This window comes from Dryobates pubescens, chromosome 25 (assembly GCF_014839835.1).
Source record: "Dryobates pubescens isolate bDryPub1 chromosome 25, bDryPub1.pri, whole genome shotgun sequence".
Classification (NCBI taxonomy): Eukaryota; Metazoa; Chordata; class Aves; order Piciformes; family Picidae; genus Dryobates; species Dryobates pubescens.
Window position 1 is genome coordinate 6,326,200 of NC_071636.1, and position 16,168 is coordinate 6,342,367.

At 60.6% G+C, this 16,168-nt stretch overlaps 2 protein-coding genes across 2 annotated transcripts; one reads left to right on the forward strand and one right to left on the reverse strand.

Annotated features, from left to right (window-relative positions):
- The first annotated feature begins 3,325 nt into the window (after positions 1 to 3,325).
- Positions 3,326 to 8,097, forward strand: TMEM119 (transmembrane protein 119). Its single transcript, XM_054173132.1, has 2 exons — positions 3,326 to 3,371; positions 7,187 to 8,097. Exon 2 carries the CDS (start codon positions 7,216 to 7,218, stop codon positions 7,984 to 7,986), a length of 771 nt encoding a protein of 256 aa, XP_054029107.1. The 5' UTR covers positions 3,326 to 3,371; positions 7,187 to 7,215; the 3' UTR covers positions 7,987 to 8,097.
- Positions 8,098 to 11,274: 3,177 nt separating this feature from the next.
- ISCU (iron-sulfur cluster assembly enzyme) lies at positions 11,275 to 15,814 on the reverse strand. Its single transcript, XM_054173012.1, has 5 exons — positions 15,693 to 15,814; positions 14,826 to 14,939; positions 14,474 to 14,584; positions 12,945 to 13,023; positions 11,275 to 11,791 (listed from the first exon to the last, which is right to left on the reverse strand). Exons 1-5 carry the CDS (start codon positions 15,774 to 15,776, stop codon positions 11,694 to 11,696), a joined length of 486 nt encoding a protein of 161 aa, XP_054028987.1. The 5' UTR covers positions 15,777 to 15,814; the 3' UTR covers positions 11,275 to 11,693.
- Between the last annotated feature and the right edge of the window lie 354 nt (positions 15,815 to 16,168).

Consider the following 16,168-nt stretch of genomic DNA (forward strand, 5'->3'; position numbering starts at 1 on the left):
CAGCCTCACAAAGAAATTTCTCCTCCTGTTCAGATGGAACCTCCTGGGTTCCACTTTGTGCCCAGTGCCCCTTTTCCTGTCACTGGGCACCACTGACAAGAGTCTGTCCTCACCCTCTTGCCTCCCACAGGTCCTTTAGCTCTTGCTGAGCACTGAGCAGATCCTCTCTGGGGCTGCTCTTCTCCAGGCTCAACAGCCCCAGGGCTCTCAGCCTTTCCTCCTCACAGCGACGCTCCAGGCCCCCCCAGCATCTTCATGGCCTCCACTGGACCTCCCCCTCCCCACCCCACTGGGCACCTTGTGCCACCCTCAACCTCTGCAGCTGACACTGGGACATTTTGGGAGGCTCTGGAGCCACCTCTGTGCCACCCCATCCCCGAGCTGAGCCCTGGGCGTGCAGCCGCCTTAAGGACCACCCTGTTGGTGGCCGTCCCATGGGTGGGTTGGCAGCGCAGCAGCTCACCTGCCCCCTGCCCTCCCCCTGCTCCCCCAGATGTTTACATTCATGCTGTGCTTGGGATATTTTCCATCTGGGACGGAGCAGCTTGGCTGGCCCCACTCCTGCTCCAAATGTAAATGTTTATGGTGAGTCAGCATGGGCCAGGGGGACCTGCAGCTGCTGCTGCTGCTGGCGGCTCCCTGCGTGGGACATCCTGGGTGCGGGTTCCTTGGTGATGCCACCCTGCTCTGCCCCCTCTGCATCCCCTCCCGTGGGGATGCCAGCACCTGGCTGTGCCAAAGAGCAGCTCACAGCAGGGGAATCTGCAGGAAGCCAGCGGGGTGGCACAACAGGGTCCTGGGGGCACGTCACCCCGCAGGCATGCGGGGCAGGGGGCTGGGGGCGGCACGGGGCCAGGGTATGACTCTGTGCATGGTGCTGTGTGTGATGGTGGCATGATGCTGGGCATGGGGCTCTGCAAGGTGCTGTGCAGGGCACTGTCCTTGATGGTGGCACGATGCTGTCCGTGAGGGTGGCACCATGCTGTCCGCGACGGTGCCATGATGCTGCGCAGGGTGCCGTGTGTGGCACGGTGCTGGGCAGGGTGCTGTGCGTGGCACAGAGCTCCAGCTCTGCAGGATCAGCGGTGCCGTACGTCCTGTCTGTGTCTGTGTGTCCCGGTATTTCGCTGCCACAGCAGGGCACAGCCCAGGGAAGCCGATGCCGAGCCGGGCAGGGCCAGAACGCCCCAAATTGCAGGTTTGCTCCCCGAGCCCTGCGGGTTCCTGCTGCCCCAAATTACAAAGCGGGGCCCGGGTGGCACCGCCCTGCCCAGCGCCGCGGGGCTGAGCCCTCCCCGGCCGCAGGCAAAAACGGCATCCTAATGGCCGGGCGGCGCTGGCACCGGGGGCTGCCCGGCCCCGAGCCCACACCGCCCCGGGGCCAGCCCAGGGCAGGGGTGGGGATGCTGGATGGGGGAGTGGGAACCACAGCTGGGGAAGGGTGGGGACCCTGGGCAGGGAGGGATGGGGATCCGGGAGGAGGAGGGATGGGGATCCTGGAGGAAGAGGGATGAGGATCCTGGATACGGAGGAATGGGGACAGTGGGCAGGAACGGATGAGGACCCTGGAGAAGGAGAATGGGGACCCTGGATAAGGAGAGATGGGCATGCTGGACAAGGAGGAATGGGGATACAGAACAAGGAGGGATGAGGAGCGTGGAGGAGGATGAGGGTCTGGGACCCTGGACAAAGAGGAATGGGGAGAGGGATGGAGACACTGGACACAGAAGGAGTGGGACCCTGCACGAGGAGGAGTGGGGACTCTGGGCAGGGAACAGTGTAGACCTCAGACAAGGAGGGACTGGGACACGGATGAGGAGGGATGGGGACCTTGGCTAGGGTGGGATGGGGTCCCCGAGCAATGAGTCTGCCCCAGCGCTGCATTGCTGGGCGCACAGGAGGGAGTCACAGCCCCATCCCCACTCTGGCTGCCACTTGCCTTCCTGCAGCCCTGCTCTCCTCTCCCTCACACCCCGCTGCTCCCCCTCACCATTCCCCTTCCCCTCTAGGATTCCAGCAGGGATTGTTCAAGGCCGGGAAAAGCCACCCCAGCAGCTGCGGGGAGCCGCCGGCTGCAGACAGACGGACGGTCGGTCGGTCACGGTATTTCTGGGCGGCACGACGAAGCTCGGCGACGCCGGGAGAAACCCAAACGGCAGCAGCTGCCCCTTGGCTTCCCGGTGCCAGTGCGATGGCGGGGGGGGGTGTGTGTGTGTCTCTGGCCCCCAGCCCCAGGGTGGTCCTAGTCCCCAGGCACCGGTGCTGGTTTTTCAGGGGGGATCTGGCTGGGTCCCCAGGGAGGCAAAGAGGCAAATAGCAAGGGGATGAGGTCACCCGCTGCCGGCTGCAGCCTCTTGAGCAACTTCAGCCCAGGCGGGGGGGTTGGCAGGGTGCTGCTGGAGCTGGGGGGAGCCAGGGCATGCCCCCAGCTTGGAAACCATGCCCTGGGGAGCTGTGTGTCTGCTGTGTTGGCCTGGGGAACTGCAGGGGTGGGCTTCTGCACCCCAAGGCAGAGGTGTCTGTGCCAGAGCATGGCCAGGCTGGGACGTTTAGGAAAGGATCTGAAATCAGGGAGGGGGACCTTGGATGAGGAGGGATGGGGGACCTTGGATGAGGAGGGATGGGGACCCTAAACAAGAAAGAATGGAGACCCTGGGCATGGCAGGGAGGCAATGTGGCCCCTGAACAAGCAGGCCACACCACCAATCCTCAGTAGTGCCAAGGCATGGAGCCCAAACCCTCCCCATCTCCCTCAGAGCCTGGGCTGGGGTCTTGAGGGGCCCAGGAGCACAGTGGAAGGGACTGGGTGGGGGCCATGCTGCTCTTACCAGCACAGCATCACCAAGAGGCATTTTGGGGGTGCTAGCACCACTGTCCCTCCACAGCATGTGGCCATGGGATGGGGGTTTTACCTCTGTCCTCATGGATAAACCCTCATTTGCAACACCCCCACACACCTTGTGATCTCCTCCCCCATTTGCACCCCTAAAACCAGCTCCTTCCAGTGGTGCTCTTGGGATGTTTTGGGGGGCACGGGGGCTCCCTTCTTTGCTGGCAGGACAAGAGGCTGGGAAGCCCTCAACATCTCCCAGATGGATTTCAGCTGGGCGGGGGCTGGGGGCCGCCTGCCCCTCACTGGCCTCCCACAGTCCCTCCCCAAACCAGCCTTAATGAGAACAAGCTGGTCCTGGGCTGGGAGGAAGGAGGAGGAGAAGGAGAAGAAGGAAAAGAAGAAGGAGGAGGAGGAGGAGGAGAAGGAGAAGGAGGCTTCATCCCAGCAGGCAGCAGAAAGGGTCTTGGGGAGGTGAGTTGTTGGGACAGACCCCATCCTCACAGCTCCTTCCTCATCAGTGTGGAGGCTGCAGGTTGAGGTGAGGATCCCACTGGCAGTTCCAGCCTGCTCCCCAGGTCTGGGGTGGCTCTGGAGCGGGCTGCAGGCTGCCCCGTGGCTGGGTCGCTGGGACGAGGGCTGGACACGGTCCCCGTGGTGGGCTGTGGGATGGAGCTGGCCGTGTGACCGTGTGCCCAGGCATGGGCTGGAGGATGTTGTGCCTGGACAACATCAGATGGTGACTTCCCCAAGCGTTTGGGGAGCGCAGGGAAGCGGAGCAGGGATCGGCTGCCTGCAGCCCAGCCGGAGCCGGGGATGCGCTGTGGGTCTGGGGGTGGGCAAGGATGGAGATGAGGCGGGATGGGATGAAGATACGGATGGAGGGCTGGCGGACACGGTGACAGGCCTTGCTCTCGGTTCTCATTTGGGCTTGGGTCAGCCCCACTGTGACCGTGGCTGCTTGTCACCTCTGCTTGCTCGTGGTGAATCGATGCCTCTGCCTTCCCCGGGACCCCTCTCTGCTGCGGGGCCCCTCTCTGTGGAGCAGGGGGAGGGCGAAGGGGCTCATCCCAGCCCCCTCAAAACCCCCATCCTGGCAGTGCTGTGGTTACTGCAGCGAGCCCAGAGCCCCCGGCACGGCGACGCCTGCGGTGAGCTGGGAGGGTCGGGGGTCCGGGGGCGCCCCTGCCGCCGGCTGTTTGCTCTGGTTTAATGCAAACCAGATTCGGAAGCCGGGAAGGAGCCTGCAAGCCAAGTCCTGCTGCTGGAGTCCCTCCTGGTTTGCAGTGCTGCTGGGTTGGCTCTGTGGGGTTTTGGGGGGAGGAAAATGAGAGGTAGGTTTGGATTCAGGGGGGTCTGAGGTTGGGGGAATTGTCCTGGGGAGGCCCCGTGGAGCTGGTTTGTGAGACCTTTGTACGCGGTGATGCGGAGAGGGAGAGTGTGGGGAACGGTTGATGGTGTTCCATGGCTCTGGGCAGACAAACCACGCTGCCGTCCCCGCGGAACGTGCTGGGGAGCAGGCTGCACCCTGCTCCTGAACCCCACAGAGATGCGCAGCTCAGCCAGGGTGGGAAACGCTCGTCCCATGTCCACCATTGTCTGCGGCTGTTGGCGTGGGGCAAATCCAGTCCCATCCAGCGCGGAGCAGCACGGCGCAGGCGAGGGGGGACCTTGCACTGCAGATGCTCAGACGGCCAGGACCCCCTGGGAGCCCCTATTCAGTGCACCCCAGCTCCATTCTGAAGGCTCGGGGGCGGGCTATGGGGGTGAGGTTCATGCCCCATGCCGGCACCGCACGGGGGTGAAACCCTGCCCCCAGCCTATTTTTAGCCAGGCTGAAGCTGGGGCTCGTCCCTAACGGTCCGCGCCGGGACGAGCGGTTGGGCAATGCGGCCGGCGGTGGGGGCTGGCCCCTCTGCAGCGCTGCCTGTGTCAAAGTTTCCACTGGGAGCCTCCATTCTTCAGGAATTCTCTGCTCAGCCCAACGGCCGTTGTCTGAAGCTGGCTGCTGGCAGCGGCCCCGAGCCTTGCAGCGTCCCCCAGGCTTGAGCAACTCCAAGCCTCAGCTGCTTAACATCTCTTTGTTTTGGTTTGGGTTTGTTTTCTGCAGCACACCCGTTGCAAAACAAATGCAGAGCCTGGGGTGATGGTGGGAGAGGGAACATGAGCTGGGGTTCTGCTTGCTGAAGGCTGTTTAGGAGGGTGAACAAGGAGAGGCTCAGCGAGGTCGAGCGTTGAGTGCTGCACTTGGGCACAATGACCCCATGCAGGGTTGAGGGCTTGGGGATGAAGGGCTGGGGAGCTGCTGGGTGCAGAAGGGCCTGGGGGTGTTGATTGATGGCCAGCTGAAGATGAGGCAGTAGTGTGCTCAGGTGGCTGAGAAGGACATAGAATCAGAGAATCAACAAGGTTGGAAAAGACCTCAAAGATCATCAAGTCTAAGCTATCACCCAACACCTCATGGCTAACCAAACCATGGCTCCAAGTGCCACATCCAATCCCCTCTTGAACACCTCCAGGGATGGGGATTCCACCACCTCCCTGACAATGGCATCCTGGCTTGCAGCAGGAATAGAGTGGCCAGCAGGACCAGGGCAGGGATTGTCCCACTGTACTGGGCACTGGTGAGGCCACACCTCAAATACTGGGTTCAGTTTTGGGCCCTTCATTCCAAGGAGGACATTCAGGGGCTGGAGTAGGTCCAGAGGAGGGCAATGAAGCTGGTGAAAGGCCTTGAAGCCAAGTCTGATGAGGAGCAGCTGAGGGACGTGAGGTGGTTTAGTCTGGAGAAAAGGAGGCTGAAGGGAGACCTCCTTGCTCTCTCCAGCTCCCTGAAAGGAGGCTGGAGCCAGGTGGAGGTTGATTTCTTCTCACATGCAACAAGTGACAGGACAAGGGGAAAAGGCCCCAGGTTGTGCCAGGGGAGGTTCAGGTTGGATATCAGGAACAATTTCTTCACAGCAAGGGTTCTGAGGCATTGGACCAGGCTGCCCAAGGAGGTGGTGGAGTTACCAACACTGAGGATGTTTAACAGACACTTGGCTGTGGTGCTGAGGGACACGGTTCAGTGGCAGTAGCTTAGCAGTAGTGGTGGGATGGGGAGCAGTTGGACTTGACTGTCTCAAAGGTCTCTCCCAACCTTGACAGATCTATGAGAGCCTGAGCTTGGTGGTGTCATGGTTCAGCTGTCTTGGTTATGTCCTGTCCCAGCTTCCTGTGATGGAAACTCTCCTAGCCAAACCCAGGGGAGTGGTTCAGTGCTTGTACTTGCCCCTTTGTATGGGGACACCCTTTCATGGGGAGCCACCATCCCTGTAGGTGTTCAAGGAACATGGCACTTCGGGCATGGTGGTGTTGGGTTGATGGTTGGGCTTGATCTTAGAGGCCACAGAATCATTTTGGTTGGAAAAGACCTTGAAGGTCATCAGGTCCCACTGCTGACCTGACACCACCATGGCCATTAAACCATGATCTCTTCCAGCCTTAATGATCTCATGACCTGTGGGCACACTGTGGGGTTTGGCTTGGGGTAGGGTGTGGGGGGTCTCACTCCATCAGGAAGGGACAGGCTCTGCTCACTTGTGCCCTGTGATGGGACAAGGGGCAATGGATGTAAACTACAGCAGAGGAAGTTCCATCTCAACATGAGGAAGAAATTCTGTACCTTATGTGTCACAGGGCACTGGAGCAGGCTGCCCAGAGAGGTTGTGGAGTCTCCTTCTCTGGAGACTGTCCAGACCCATCTGGGTGCATTTCTGTGCGACCTGTGCTAGATTCTATGGTGCTGCTCTGGCAGGGGGGGGTGGACTCCAGAGGTCCCTTCCAACCCCTAACATCCTGTGAGCCTGTGGTCTGGGTGTTAATATTTTGCCCTCCCCACTACCTGACTCAATGGTCACAGTGAAGAGGAGGCTCAGGGGAGACCTTATTGCTCTCTCCAAGTCCCTGAAGGGAGGTTGTAGCCAGGTGGGGGTTGGTCTCTTCTCCCAGGCACCCAGCACCAGAACAAGAGGACACAGTCTCAAGCTGTGCAGGGGGAAGTTTAGGCTTGCTCTTAGAAGTTCTTTACAGAAAGAGATTGTCCACTGGGATGTGCTGCCCAGGGAGGTGGTGGGGGCAGCATCCCTGGAGGTGTTTAAGAAAAGCCTGGATGAGGCTCTTAGTGCCATGGCCTGGTTGATTAGTTAGGGCTGGGTGATTGGTTGGACTTGATGATCTTGGAGGTCTCTTGGAGGTCTCTTCCAACCTGTTTGGTTGCTTCGGGGATTCTGTGCCGATCCTGTGGTGGTGTCGGGTGAGCGGTTGGACTCGGGGACCCCGGAGCTCTTTCCCAACCAGAGCGATTCTGTCCCGCAGGTTGCCACCCGCGAGCCCTCGGGGGGACGATGGCGGCGAGGCCAGCGCTGGGCTCCCGGCCGCTGGTGCTGGCGTTGGTGGTGCTGGCCGCGGCAGAAGCGGCGGCGCCCCGGCGGGCGGCCGTGCTGCCCGAGGCGGTGGGCAGCGGGGACGGCGAGGAGGTGCCGGCCACGCCGCCCGGCCGCCGCCTGACGCCGGGCAGCAGCCCCACCGTGGGGACCGCCGCGGGGACGGCCGTCACCAACAGCTCGGCGCCGGGGGGCCTGCTGGAGGGGCTGGCGGACTTCTTTAAGGAGTACATGCTGCTGGTGGTGGTGGTGGGCTCGCTGGCCTTCGTCCTCCTCTTCATCATCTGCGCCGCCGTCATCGTGCGGCAGAAGCACAAAGCCTCCGCCTACTACCCGTCCTCCTTCCCCAAGAAGAAGTACGTGGACCAGCGGGACAAGGTGGGGGGGCCGCGGGATTTCACCGAGGTGCCCGAGAAAGCCCCCGACCCCGGCGCTGAGGAGCCCCTCGACGGCAACCAGCAGCTGCAGGCGGACATCCTCGCCGCTGCCCAGAACCTCAAATCCCCCGCCAAGGCATCGCTGGCCAACGGCCCCCAGGGGGAGCAGAGACCCCCCCGAGAGGAGGAGGAGGAAGAAGAGGAAGGAAGCAAAAAGCAGGGTGATGAGCAACCTGCTGCTGAGCCCGCACCCCAAAATCCAGGCGCTGAGGAAGCAGCGGCTGCAACAGGAGCCGGGGGGAAAGGGGATGCTGCCGTGCCCCAGGACGGCCCTGTGGCTCCCCCTGGCATCTAGGGCAGGGACTTGGTCCTGGGTGAACCTGAGGAGCTGCCGGCTCAGGGGACACCCTGGCCACACGATGGACATGGTGGTTTGTACGTGGTGGCTCAAAGAGGCCCCGATGAAGCCCCCTCCCCCCCCCCCCCCCCCCCCCCCCCCCCCCCCCCCCCCCCATTCCCTGCTCCCTCCCCCATCAGCCCTTCCACTGGTGGGATGCTGTGGCCAAGCCATGAGCTTGTTTTGGCAGATATGGTGGGGGGTTGGCAGTGTTTCTCCACACTGCTGGAGTGTGTCAGCCCCCAGGAGGCTTGTCCCACCCCTGGGCACTGTGTGGGTGCAGTCCCCAGTGCCAGCTCTGTCCCTTTCCCCCAGCTGCGTGCTGGGCAGCTCTTGCCCTGCACCGAGCTCCTCCAGCTTTATCTCGCTCGTTACTGGTGTCCTGAGCTGTGCTGGGAGCCTGCCAGCAGGAGCTGCAGCCTCTGGGCAGTGTTGGACCACGGCAGCTGCTCCCTGCTCTGGAGAGTGGAGCAGGGGCTCACCATGACCTTGGCCACCATGGGCTGGCTTCGTTGTGGCCACCGAAGTAATGAGGACAGGGTGACCTTGCCTGGCTAAGAGAAGGGAGGAGGATTTAGCAGCCAGGACCCATCCTTGCCTTTCCCTGCCCCAAACCCACGACCCAGCTGGACTTTTCCCTCTCCTCAACCCCTTCAGCTTCTAATAAAGAGCTTTCCTCCGCAGCTGTCCTCTCCTGTGTGTTCCTGCAGCCGGTGAGGTGACCAAAACAGAGCCCCAGGCTCTCCTCTTCGCTCCTCCAGGGCCCTCCCAGCCCCACGCTGGTGGTTTCAGCTCCAGCCCCACAGGGGTCCACAGGTGCCCCCCTAGCACAGCCTGGCCATACTTGGGGGGGGGGGGGGGGAGGGTTTTTGTGTGGGTGCCACCCCAGGAGCTGGGGACACATTTATCAGCCACAAAATCTGTCTGGGGACATGCTGCTTCTGGGAAACTTTTATCTCTCAGCCCACAGCTGAGGTGGTGGTGGTTGTGGGGGGGTGGGGATGCATGGTGCTGATGCAGCTGCACCATGCAGGGCAGGAAAAGCTGGGGGGTGTGCTGGTAACAGAGGCTTGTCTGCCTCAAAGGCAATGCATCCCCATCTCCCTGCATCCCTACAGCCTATTCTCCCTAGCCCTGTAACCCTCATATCCTTGCATCCCCCTAGCCCTGTATCCCCTTATCCTTGCATCCCCCTAGCCCTCTAACCCTGTATCCCCTTATCCTTGCATCCCCCTAGCCCTGTACCCCTGTATCCCCTTATCCTTGCATCCCCCTAGCCCTCTAACCCTGTATCCCCTTATCCTTGCATCCCCCTAGCCCTGTACCCCTGTATCCCCTGCATCCCCCTAGCCCTGTAGCCCTGTATCCCCTTATCCTTGCATCCCCCTAGCCCTCTAACCCTGTATCCCCTTATCCTTGCATCCCCCTAGCCCTGTAGCCCTGTATCCCCTTATTCTTGCATCCCCCTAGCCCTCTAACCCTGTATCCCCATATCTTTGCATCCCCCTAGCCCTCGAACCCTGTATCCCCATATCCTTGCATCCCCCTAGCCCTGTAACCCCCCTATATCCTTGCATCCCCCCCATCCTTGCATCCCCCTATCCCTGTACCCCCCCATCCTTGTAACCTTTTTTGTTATCCCTGCCTCCCCTCACCCCTGGACCCCCCCTCTTTTATCCCAGCCCTGAGGCAGGTGTCCCCCCCCCGTTGCTTCCCCCTGGAAGCCGGCAGGGTGGCTTTGGTCTCCCTCTTGCGCTCTGTGGGGAGCTCTGCCGAGCACAAGGAACCAGCTCTGCTGCTGCTTTGCTAATTTTGGACCTTCCCCTGATTGATTCTTTTCATTTTCTTTTTTAGCTGGGAAACCACAGGGCTGTTCCCAAGGAAGCAGGCACATTCCTCACTGCAGGAGATGGGCCTGTGGTGGGGGCCAGCAGTGCCAAGCTGAGGCACCACAGGGCAGTCCCTGGGAGTGACAAACCACAGCAAGGAACAGCACAGGGCCTGCTTGGCACTTAAAAACCCAACACCCCCCCAAACACCCCCCCCCCTCCCCCTAAGAAAAAAGGTTGGGGAGAGATGATTTTGCAGAGCAGCTTCTTCTTAAATGTGGTTTTTAATGTTTGAAACAGGGAGGGGGAAAGAGCCAAGGAAGGGGCTTTGGGTTTTCTTTTGGGGGGGGATTGTGTGTGGTTTAAAACCTTCAGTGTTTCCAAATGTGTTTTCTGGTTGGAGTCTATGGAACCCCACCCCCCACCCCTCCATCCCCCTCCCCCAGACAAAAAAGCAACCACCAGAAGGCACAGGAGAGAGTGGTGGCCTGCAGCACAGAGGGTAAGCTGTGCCAGAGCACCACAAAACATTTCGTTTTCAGCTGCTGCTCCCCTCAAAGCAGTTATCTTTTAAAGGCTTGGGAGCTGGGGAGCAGCTCACAGCTGCTGTGGGAATGCTCAAGTGGGTGACCACCACAGCATGCCTGCTCTCTCCCCAACCTGCCCCTCCAGTAAAGCTCAGCAGATGGTGTAGAGGCAGCCCCAGAGGGCACAGATCCCTCTCTGCTCCCTGGGGCCTTCCTCGCAGCCCAGTGTCACCCTGGGTTTGAACTAAAAGAGGGAGGTTCAGACTGGAGAGAAGGAGGAAATGTTTGAGGGTGCTGAGACCCTGGCCCAGGGTGCCCAGAGAGGTGGGAGATGTCCCATCCCTGGCAGCATTCCAGGTCAGGTTGGCTGGGGCTGTGAGCAGCCTGCTCTAGTTGCAGATGTCCCTGCTGACTGCAGGGGGTTGGATTGGGTGAGCTTTGAAAGGTCCCTTCCAACCCAGGTTGGGGTCAGGCTCTTCTCCCATGGAGCAGCAGGACAAGAGAAAACAGTCTCAAGTTGCCCTAGGGGAGGTTTAGGTTGGCCATGAGGAACAATTGCTTCCCCTTGAGGGTTGTCAAGGCCTGGCCCAGGCTGCCCAGGGCAGTGGTGGAGTCCCCATCCCTTGGTGGGGGGGGGGTTTCAAAGCTGTGGTGCTGAGGGCCGTGATTTGGTGGTGACCTGGCAGCGCTGGGCTAACAGTTGGATGACCTTCAAGGTCCTTTCCAACCTGAACAACTCTAGGAGGTGCTCCTGTGGCAGCAGTGTAGTGCCAGTGCCCTCTGGCGCCCGCTGCAGCCTGCCAGCAGCCGGGGGGAGGAGGGAGCCGGGCGCAGATTGCGCAAGGCAAGCCGGACGCAGCTGCTGCCTGCAGGCGGTCTGCAGCCAGGCTGAGGCTGAGCTGCAGCTCTCACACCAACATGGAGACAGAGGCAAGGTTTCCCCAACTCAATTCTGTAAAATATTAGGCAAAACTATACATCTTTCCCCAGTGCCCCCCCAAAACCAAAGAAAACTAACAAAGTGCAGCCCTTCCAGTACCGGAACAGCAGGATTGCTCTCTCCTGAGAGAAGCCACTGCAGCTGAGGAGCCTTCTTCACTCTTCAGGTGGTGAGAGGACACAGGTTGTGGCCAGGGCCAGGCCCCCAGAGGTGCAAGCAGCAGGAGAGTGGCTGTAGACAGGTGAGCAGCGACACCTTGTGCGTAAGTTGTGCGTATCTTACAGCTTCCTGCAGTAGTGCAGAGGGTCCTACTAACAGCTAGAGAGATTGCACCGCAGAGTGGAATGAGGGTGAGCTTGGCAGGCAGCTTCAGGCCTGGTTGGCTTCCTTCTCTGCCTCCCCTTTGTTTGGATCCTGCTTCAGCTTGTAGTCGGCCAAGGCAGCCTTGATGGCGTCTTCGGCCAGCACTGCGAGGCGGGAGCAAGGATGAGGAAGAGCCGCTCAGAGAAACCAAGGCTGGGAACATCTCTGAGGTCAAGTCCAACCCTCTGCCCAGCGCTGCCATGACCACTGGAGGCCATGGGACTGACACTTCTGTCTGATGAGGAAAGGCTGAGAGACCTGGGGCTGTTTAGCCTGGAGAAGAGCAGCCTGAGCAGGGAGCTTATGAATGTTTAGCAGTATCTGAAGGGTAGGAGGCAAGAAGGGGCCAGGCTCTTTCCAGGGGTGTCCTGTGACAGGACAAGGGGCAATGGATACTAACTGGAACCCAGGAAGTTCCACCTCAACGTGAGGGAAAACTTCTTTCCTGTAAGGGTGACTGAGCACTGAGACAGGCTGCCCAGAGAGGCTGTGGAGTCTCCTGCTCTGGAGACTTTCAGCACCCATCTGGGGTGCTCCCGGTGTGAGCTGCTCCGGTGATCCTGCTTTGGCAGGGGTTAGACTCAGTGATCTCCAGAGGTCCCTCCCAGCCCCCACCATTCCATGACTCTATGTCCCCAAGTGTCACAGCTACTTGAACACCCCCAGGGATGGGGACTGCACCACCTCCCTGGGCAGCCTGGTCCAATCCCTGACCACTCTTGCAGCAAAGATGTTTTCCCTCGTGCCCAAGCTAAACCTCCCCTGGTACCACTGCAGGCCCTTTCCTCTTGTCCTGTTAGTTACTTGGGAGAAGAAGCCACCACCAGCCTCACTCCAACCTCCTTACAGGCAGCTGTAGAGAGTAATGAGCTCTCCTCTCACACTCCTCCTTCAGGCCAAGCAATCCCAGCTCCCTCAGCCTCCCCTCACCAGACCTGCCCTCCAGAACCTTCACCAGCCTCGTTGCCCTGATTTAGCACCAAAGAGGGGGTAAAAACCAGAGCAGCCAGCAGCGAGCACCACTGCAGCTGGCATCTTATGCTGACCTTTTAAACACCTCCCATACCAAGCCCAAGAGACCCTGAAACAGCCCTGAAACCTGAACACCAGCAACTTCCTCCTGTGTGCCAACCTTACCCTGCTCCTCGTGCAGAAGCTTTATTTGGAAGACAAGAGTCAGAAGCGGCTGTGGCGCTCCCTGAAGCCCCCCACCCAACCACCAGCTGCTGTTTGGGCTTTGTTGGGTGCTGTACTTACTGGAGCAGTGCAGTTTGACTGGGGGAAGGCAGAGCTCTTTGGCTATATCTGTGTTCTTGATCTTCAGGGCTTCATCAACCTGAAAGGCAGACACTGTGTGGTCAGTGCTCAGGGGAGGTGCAACACGAGCCCCAGAGGCACCTGCTGAGAGCGATTCAAGGCCCCAGAAGCCACATGGGAGAACATCTCCACTGCCAGAGGCAGCAAAGGATGCTGGAATTAAGGAACTTCTCAAGCTGAGCAGCAGTGGGAATGAAGCAAAGCTCACCAGAGCCATACTGGTGGCTACTCTGCCTCTAACTCTGCTTGTTTGCTATGCTAATCCAGAAAGAAACTTCTTGTGTGGCAGAAAAAAGAGCTCTAAATGATCACAGAATCACCAAGGGTGGAAGAGACCTCCAAGATCGAGTCCAACCTGGCACCACAGACCTCATGGCTAGAACATGACCAAGTGCCACATAAGGCCCCTCTTGAACACCTCCAGGGATGGTGACTCCACCACCTCCCTGGGCAGCACATTCCAATGGCTAACAACTCTCTCTGGGAAGAACTTTCTCCTCCCCTCCAGCCTAAACTTCCCCTGGCACAGCTTGAGACTGTGTCCTCTTGTTCTGGTGCTGGGTGCCTGGGAGAAGAGACCAACCCCCACTTGGCTACAACCTCCCTTCAGGGAGTTGTAGAGAACAAGAAGGTCTCTCCTGAGCCTCCTCTTCTCCAGGCTAAGCAACCCCAGCTCCCTCAGCCTCTCCTCACAGGGCTGTGCTCAAGGCCTCTCCCCAGCTTTGTTGCCCTTCTCTGGATACCTTCAAGTGTCTCGATGTCCTTCCTAACCTGAGGGGTCCAGAACTGGACACAGGACTCAAGGTGTGGCCTAACCAGTGCAGAGTACAGGAGCACAATGACCTCCCTGCTCCTGCTGGCCACGCTATTCCCAATGCAGGCCAGGATGCCATTGGCCTTCTTGGCCACCTGGGCACACTGCTGGCTCATGTTTAGGCAGCTGTCAATCAGCACCCCCAGGTCCCTCTCTGTTTGGCAGCTCTCAGCCACTCTGTCCCCAGCCTGTAGCTCTGCATGGGGTTGCCATGGCCGAAGTGCAGCCCCTGGCACTTGGATTTGTTGAATGCCATCCCATTGGACTCTGCTCCTGTCCAGTCGGTCGAGGTCCCTCTGCAGAGCCCTTCTGCCCTCTGACTGACCAACATCTGCTCCCAGCTTGGGGTCATCTGCAGATTTGCTGATGACTGTCTCAATGCCCTCATCCAGATCACCAGTGAAGATTATTACAGAGGAAAGTGCTCTACCATTAGCCTTTCTGCCAGAAGCTGCAGTCACCACGTGCCTGCTGGCTGCACAAGGCACAAAGTACTTCCCAGCACATCCGTGGAGGCTCTCGGGAAAGGCAACTCTCGCCCTACCATTCAGGGCCGGACCTGTTCCCGCTGCACAAAGCCAGTGCTGGGATCCCCGGGCCAGCCTTTCCTGCCTGCTGCCAGCAGAGGACACGGGTGGCTTTGCCGGGCCCTTACCGTCTTCCCTTTGACCCACTCCGTGGCCAGCGAACTCGACGCTATCGCCGACCCGCAGCCGAAGGTTTTGAACCGGGCGTCCACGATCTTCCCGTGCTCATCCACCTCCACCTGCAACGGCGTGGGGGGCACCTCAGGGGCCAGCCGGGCTCCGGCAGCCACCCCGCGGCCGCCCTCTCGGGCCCAGCGGAGCGGCGCGCAGCCCGCCCGGGCCCCAGGGGACGATTCGGGGTTGGAGCGCGAGGAGGGAAGACTCCCGCCGCGCCCCCCCAGGGGAAGGGTCTGGGCCTCGGGGGACACCCTCCCTCCTGCCAGCACCTCCCCCCTCGTGCCAGCACGTCCCCAAGGTTACCTGCAGCTTCATGACGTCGCCGCAGGCCGGGGCGCCCACCAGGCCGGTGCCCACGTTCTTGGCGTTGCGGTCGAGGGAGCCAACGTTGCGTGGGTTCTCGTAGTGATCCACCACCTGCGAGGGCACCACCACACCCCCCGCTCATGCCATGCTTCAGGCACCCTGAAAGGGCACCCACGCCAAGCCCTCTGCAGCTAGAGCAGGCTGCTCAGCGCCCCCAAACAACCTCATCTGTAATGGTGCCAGGGATGGGGCAGCTCCCACCCCTCTGGGCAACCTGGGCCAGGCTCTCACCACCCTCACGGCGAAGAATTTCTTCCTTCCCTCCAGTCTTAATCTCCTTCTTTCAGTTTCAAACCATCCCCCCCTTGTCCTGTCACAACAGGCCCTGCTCAAAGGTCTGTCCCCAGATTTCTGCTCAGCCCCTTTAAGCACTTTTAAGGTCCCCAGAAGGTCTCCCTGGAGGCCTTCTCCAGGCTGAACAACCACAACTCTCTCAGCCTGGCCATACAGCATTGTTGTGGTCTCCCCTGGCCCCACTCCAGGTCTCTGTCTCTGCTGCGCTGAGGACTCCAGAGCTGACCTGCTGGGGATCAGCCCAGAACAGAGTTGGCTCTGCGCGGGGAGCATACGGTGCCGGCTCATGTCCAGCTTTTCGCACCCCAAGTCCTTCTCCCTGCCCTCCAGCCTTTCATCCCCAGCCTGGATCGATACCGGCTGCTGCCCTGAGCCAGGTGCGGGACCTTGCACTTGGCCCTGTCGAACCTCACGAGGTTCACATAGAGACCCGCTTCTCCAGATCCCCCTGGCCAACCACCACCACATACCTACCCCTTGTCCTCCCTCCCTGTCCTCGCAGCCCCTCACCTTCTTGTGGTAGCCCAGCCTGGTCACCGCCTCCCCGCGCCCGGGCCGCAGCAACGCCGCCCCCGCCGCCCTCAGCGCCGCCATCTTGAGCCTGTGCGGGGGCGGCCGGCCCCGCCGCGCCCTTTTATAGACTCGGTCCGGGCGGCCACGCCCCGGCCACGCCCCCTCGGGCCCGGCGCCCACGTTTTACCCCCGGGGAAGAGGCTCTGGGCAAAAGGGGCCGAGCGCTGAAGTCACCTGCGGAATCCCCATTGCGTTAGCGCTACAGGGATCAATAAGCGCTGTTTCCAGTCACTATACAGTTGGCATGACGAGGACCGGAGGATGTGCGAGTGGCGGCGGCCACACTCAACATGGCGGGCGAGACGCGCCGCGCATGCTCCGGACCTCCTCAGAGGACCCCTCACGGCGAGGCCCCGAGGCTACGGCAGTGCCTGTACCTCAGCCAAGAAGACAAGGGGTGCGGCCTTGGCAGC

What these genes read in the sequence shown, in the direction of transcription:
- TMEM119 (XM_054173132.1), top strand. Translation starts at nt 7,216, where the DNA reads ATGGCGGCGAGGCCAGCGCTGGGCTCCCGGCCGCTGGTGCTGGCGTTG.
- ISCU (XM_054173012.1), bottom strand. Translation starts at nt 15,776, where the DNA reads ATGGCGGCGCTGAGGGCGGCGGGGGCGGCGTTGCTGCGGCCCGGGCGC. An exon ending in GCGACGTCATGAAGCTGCAG is followed by an intron (nt 14,585 to 14,825) that starts GTAACCTTGGGG and finishes ACGCCGTTGCAG; the next exon opens with GTGGAGGTGGATGAGCACGG. An exon ending in AGTCAAACTGCACTGCTCCA is followed by an intron (nt 11,792 to 12,944) that starts GTAAGTACAGCA and finishes CCCGCCTCGCAG; the next exon opens with TGCTGGCCGAAGACGCCATC.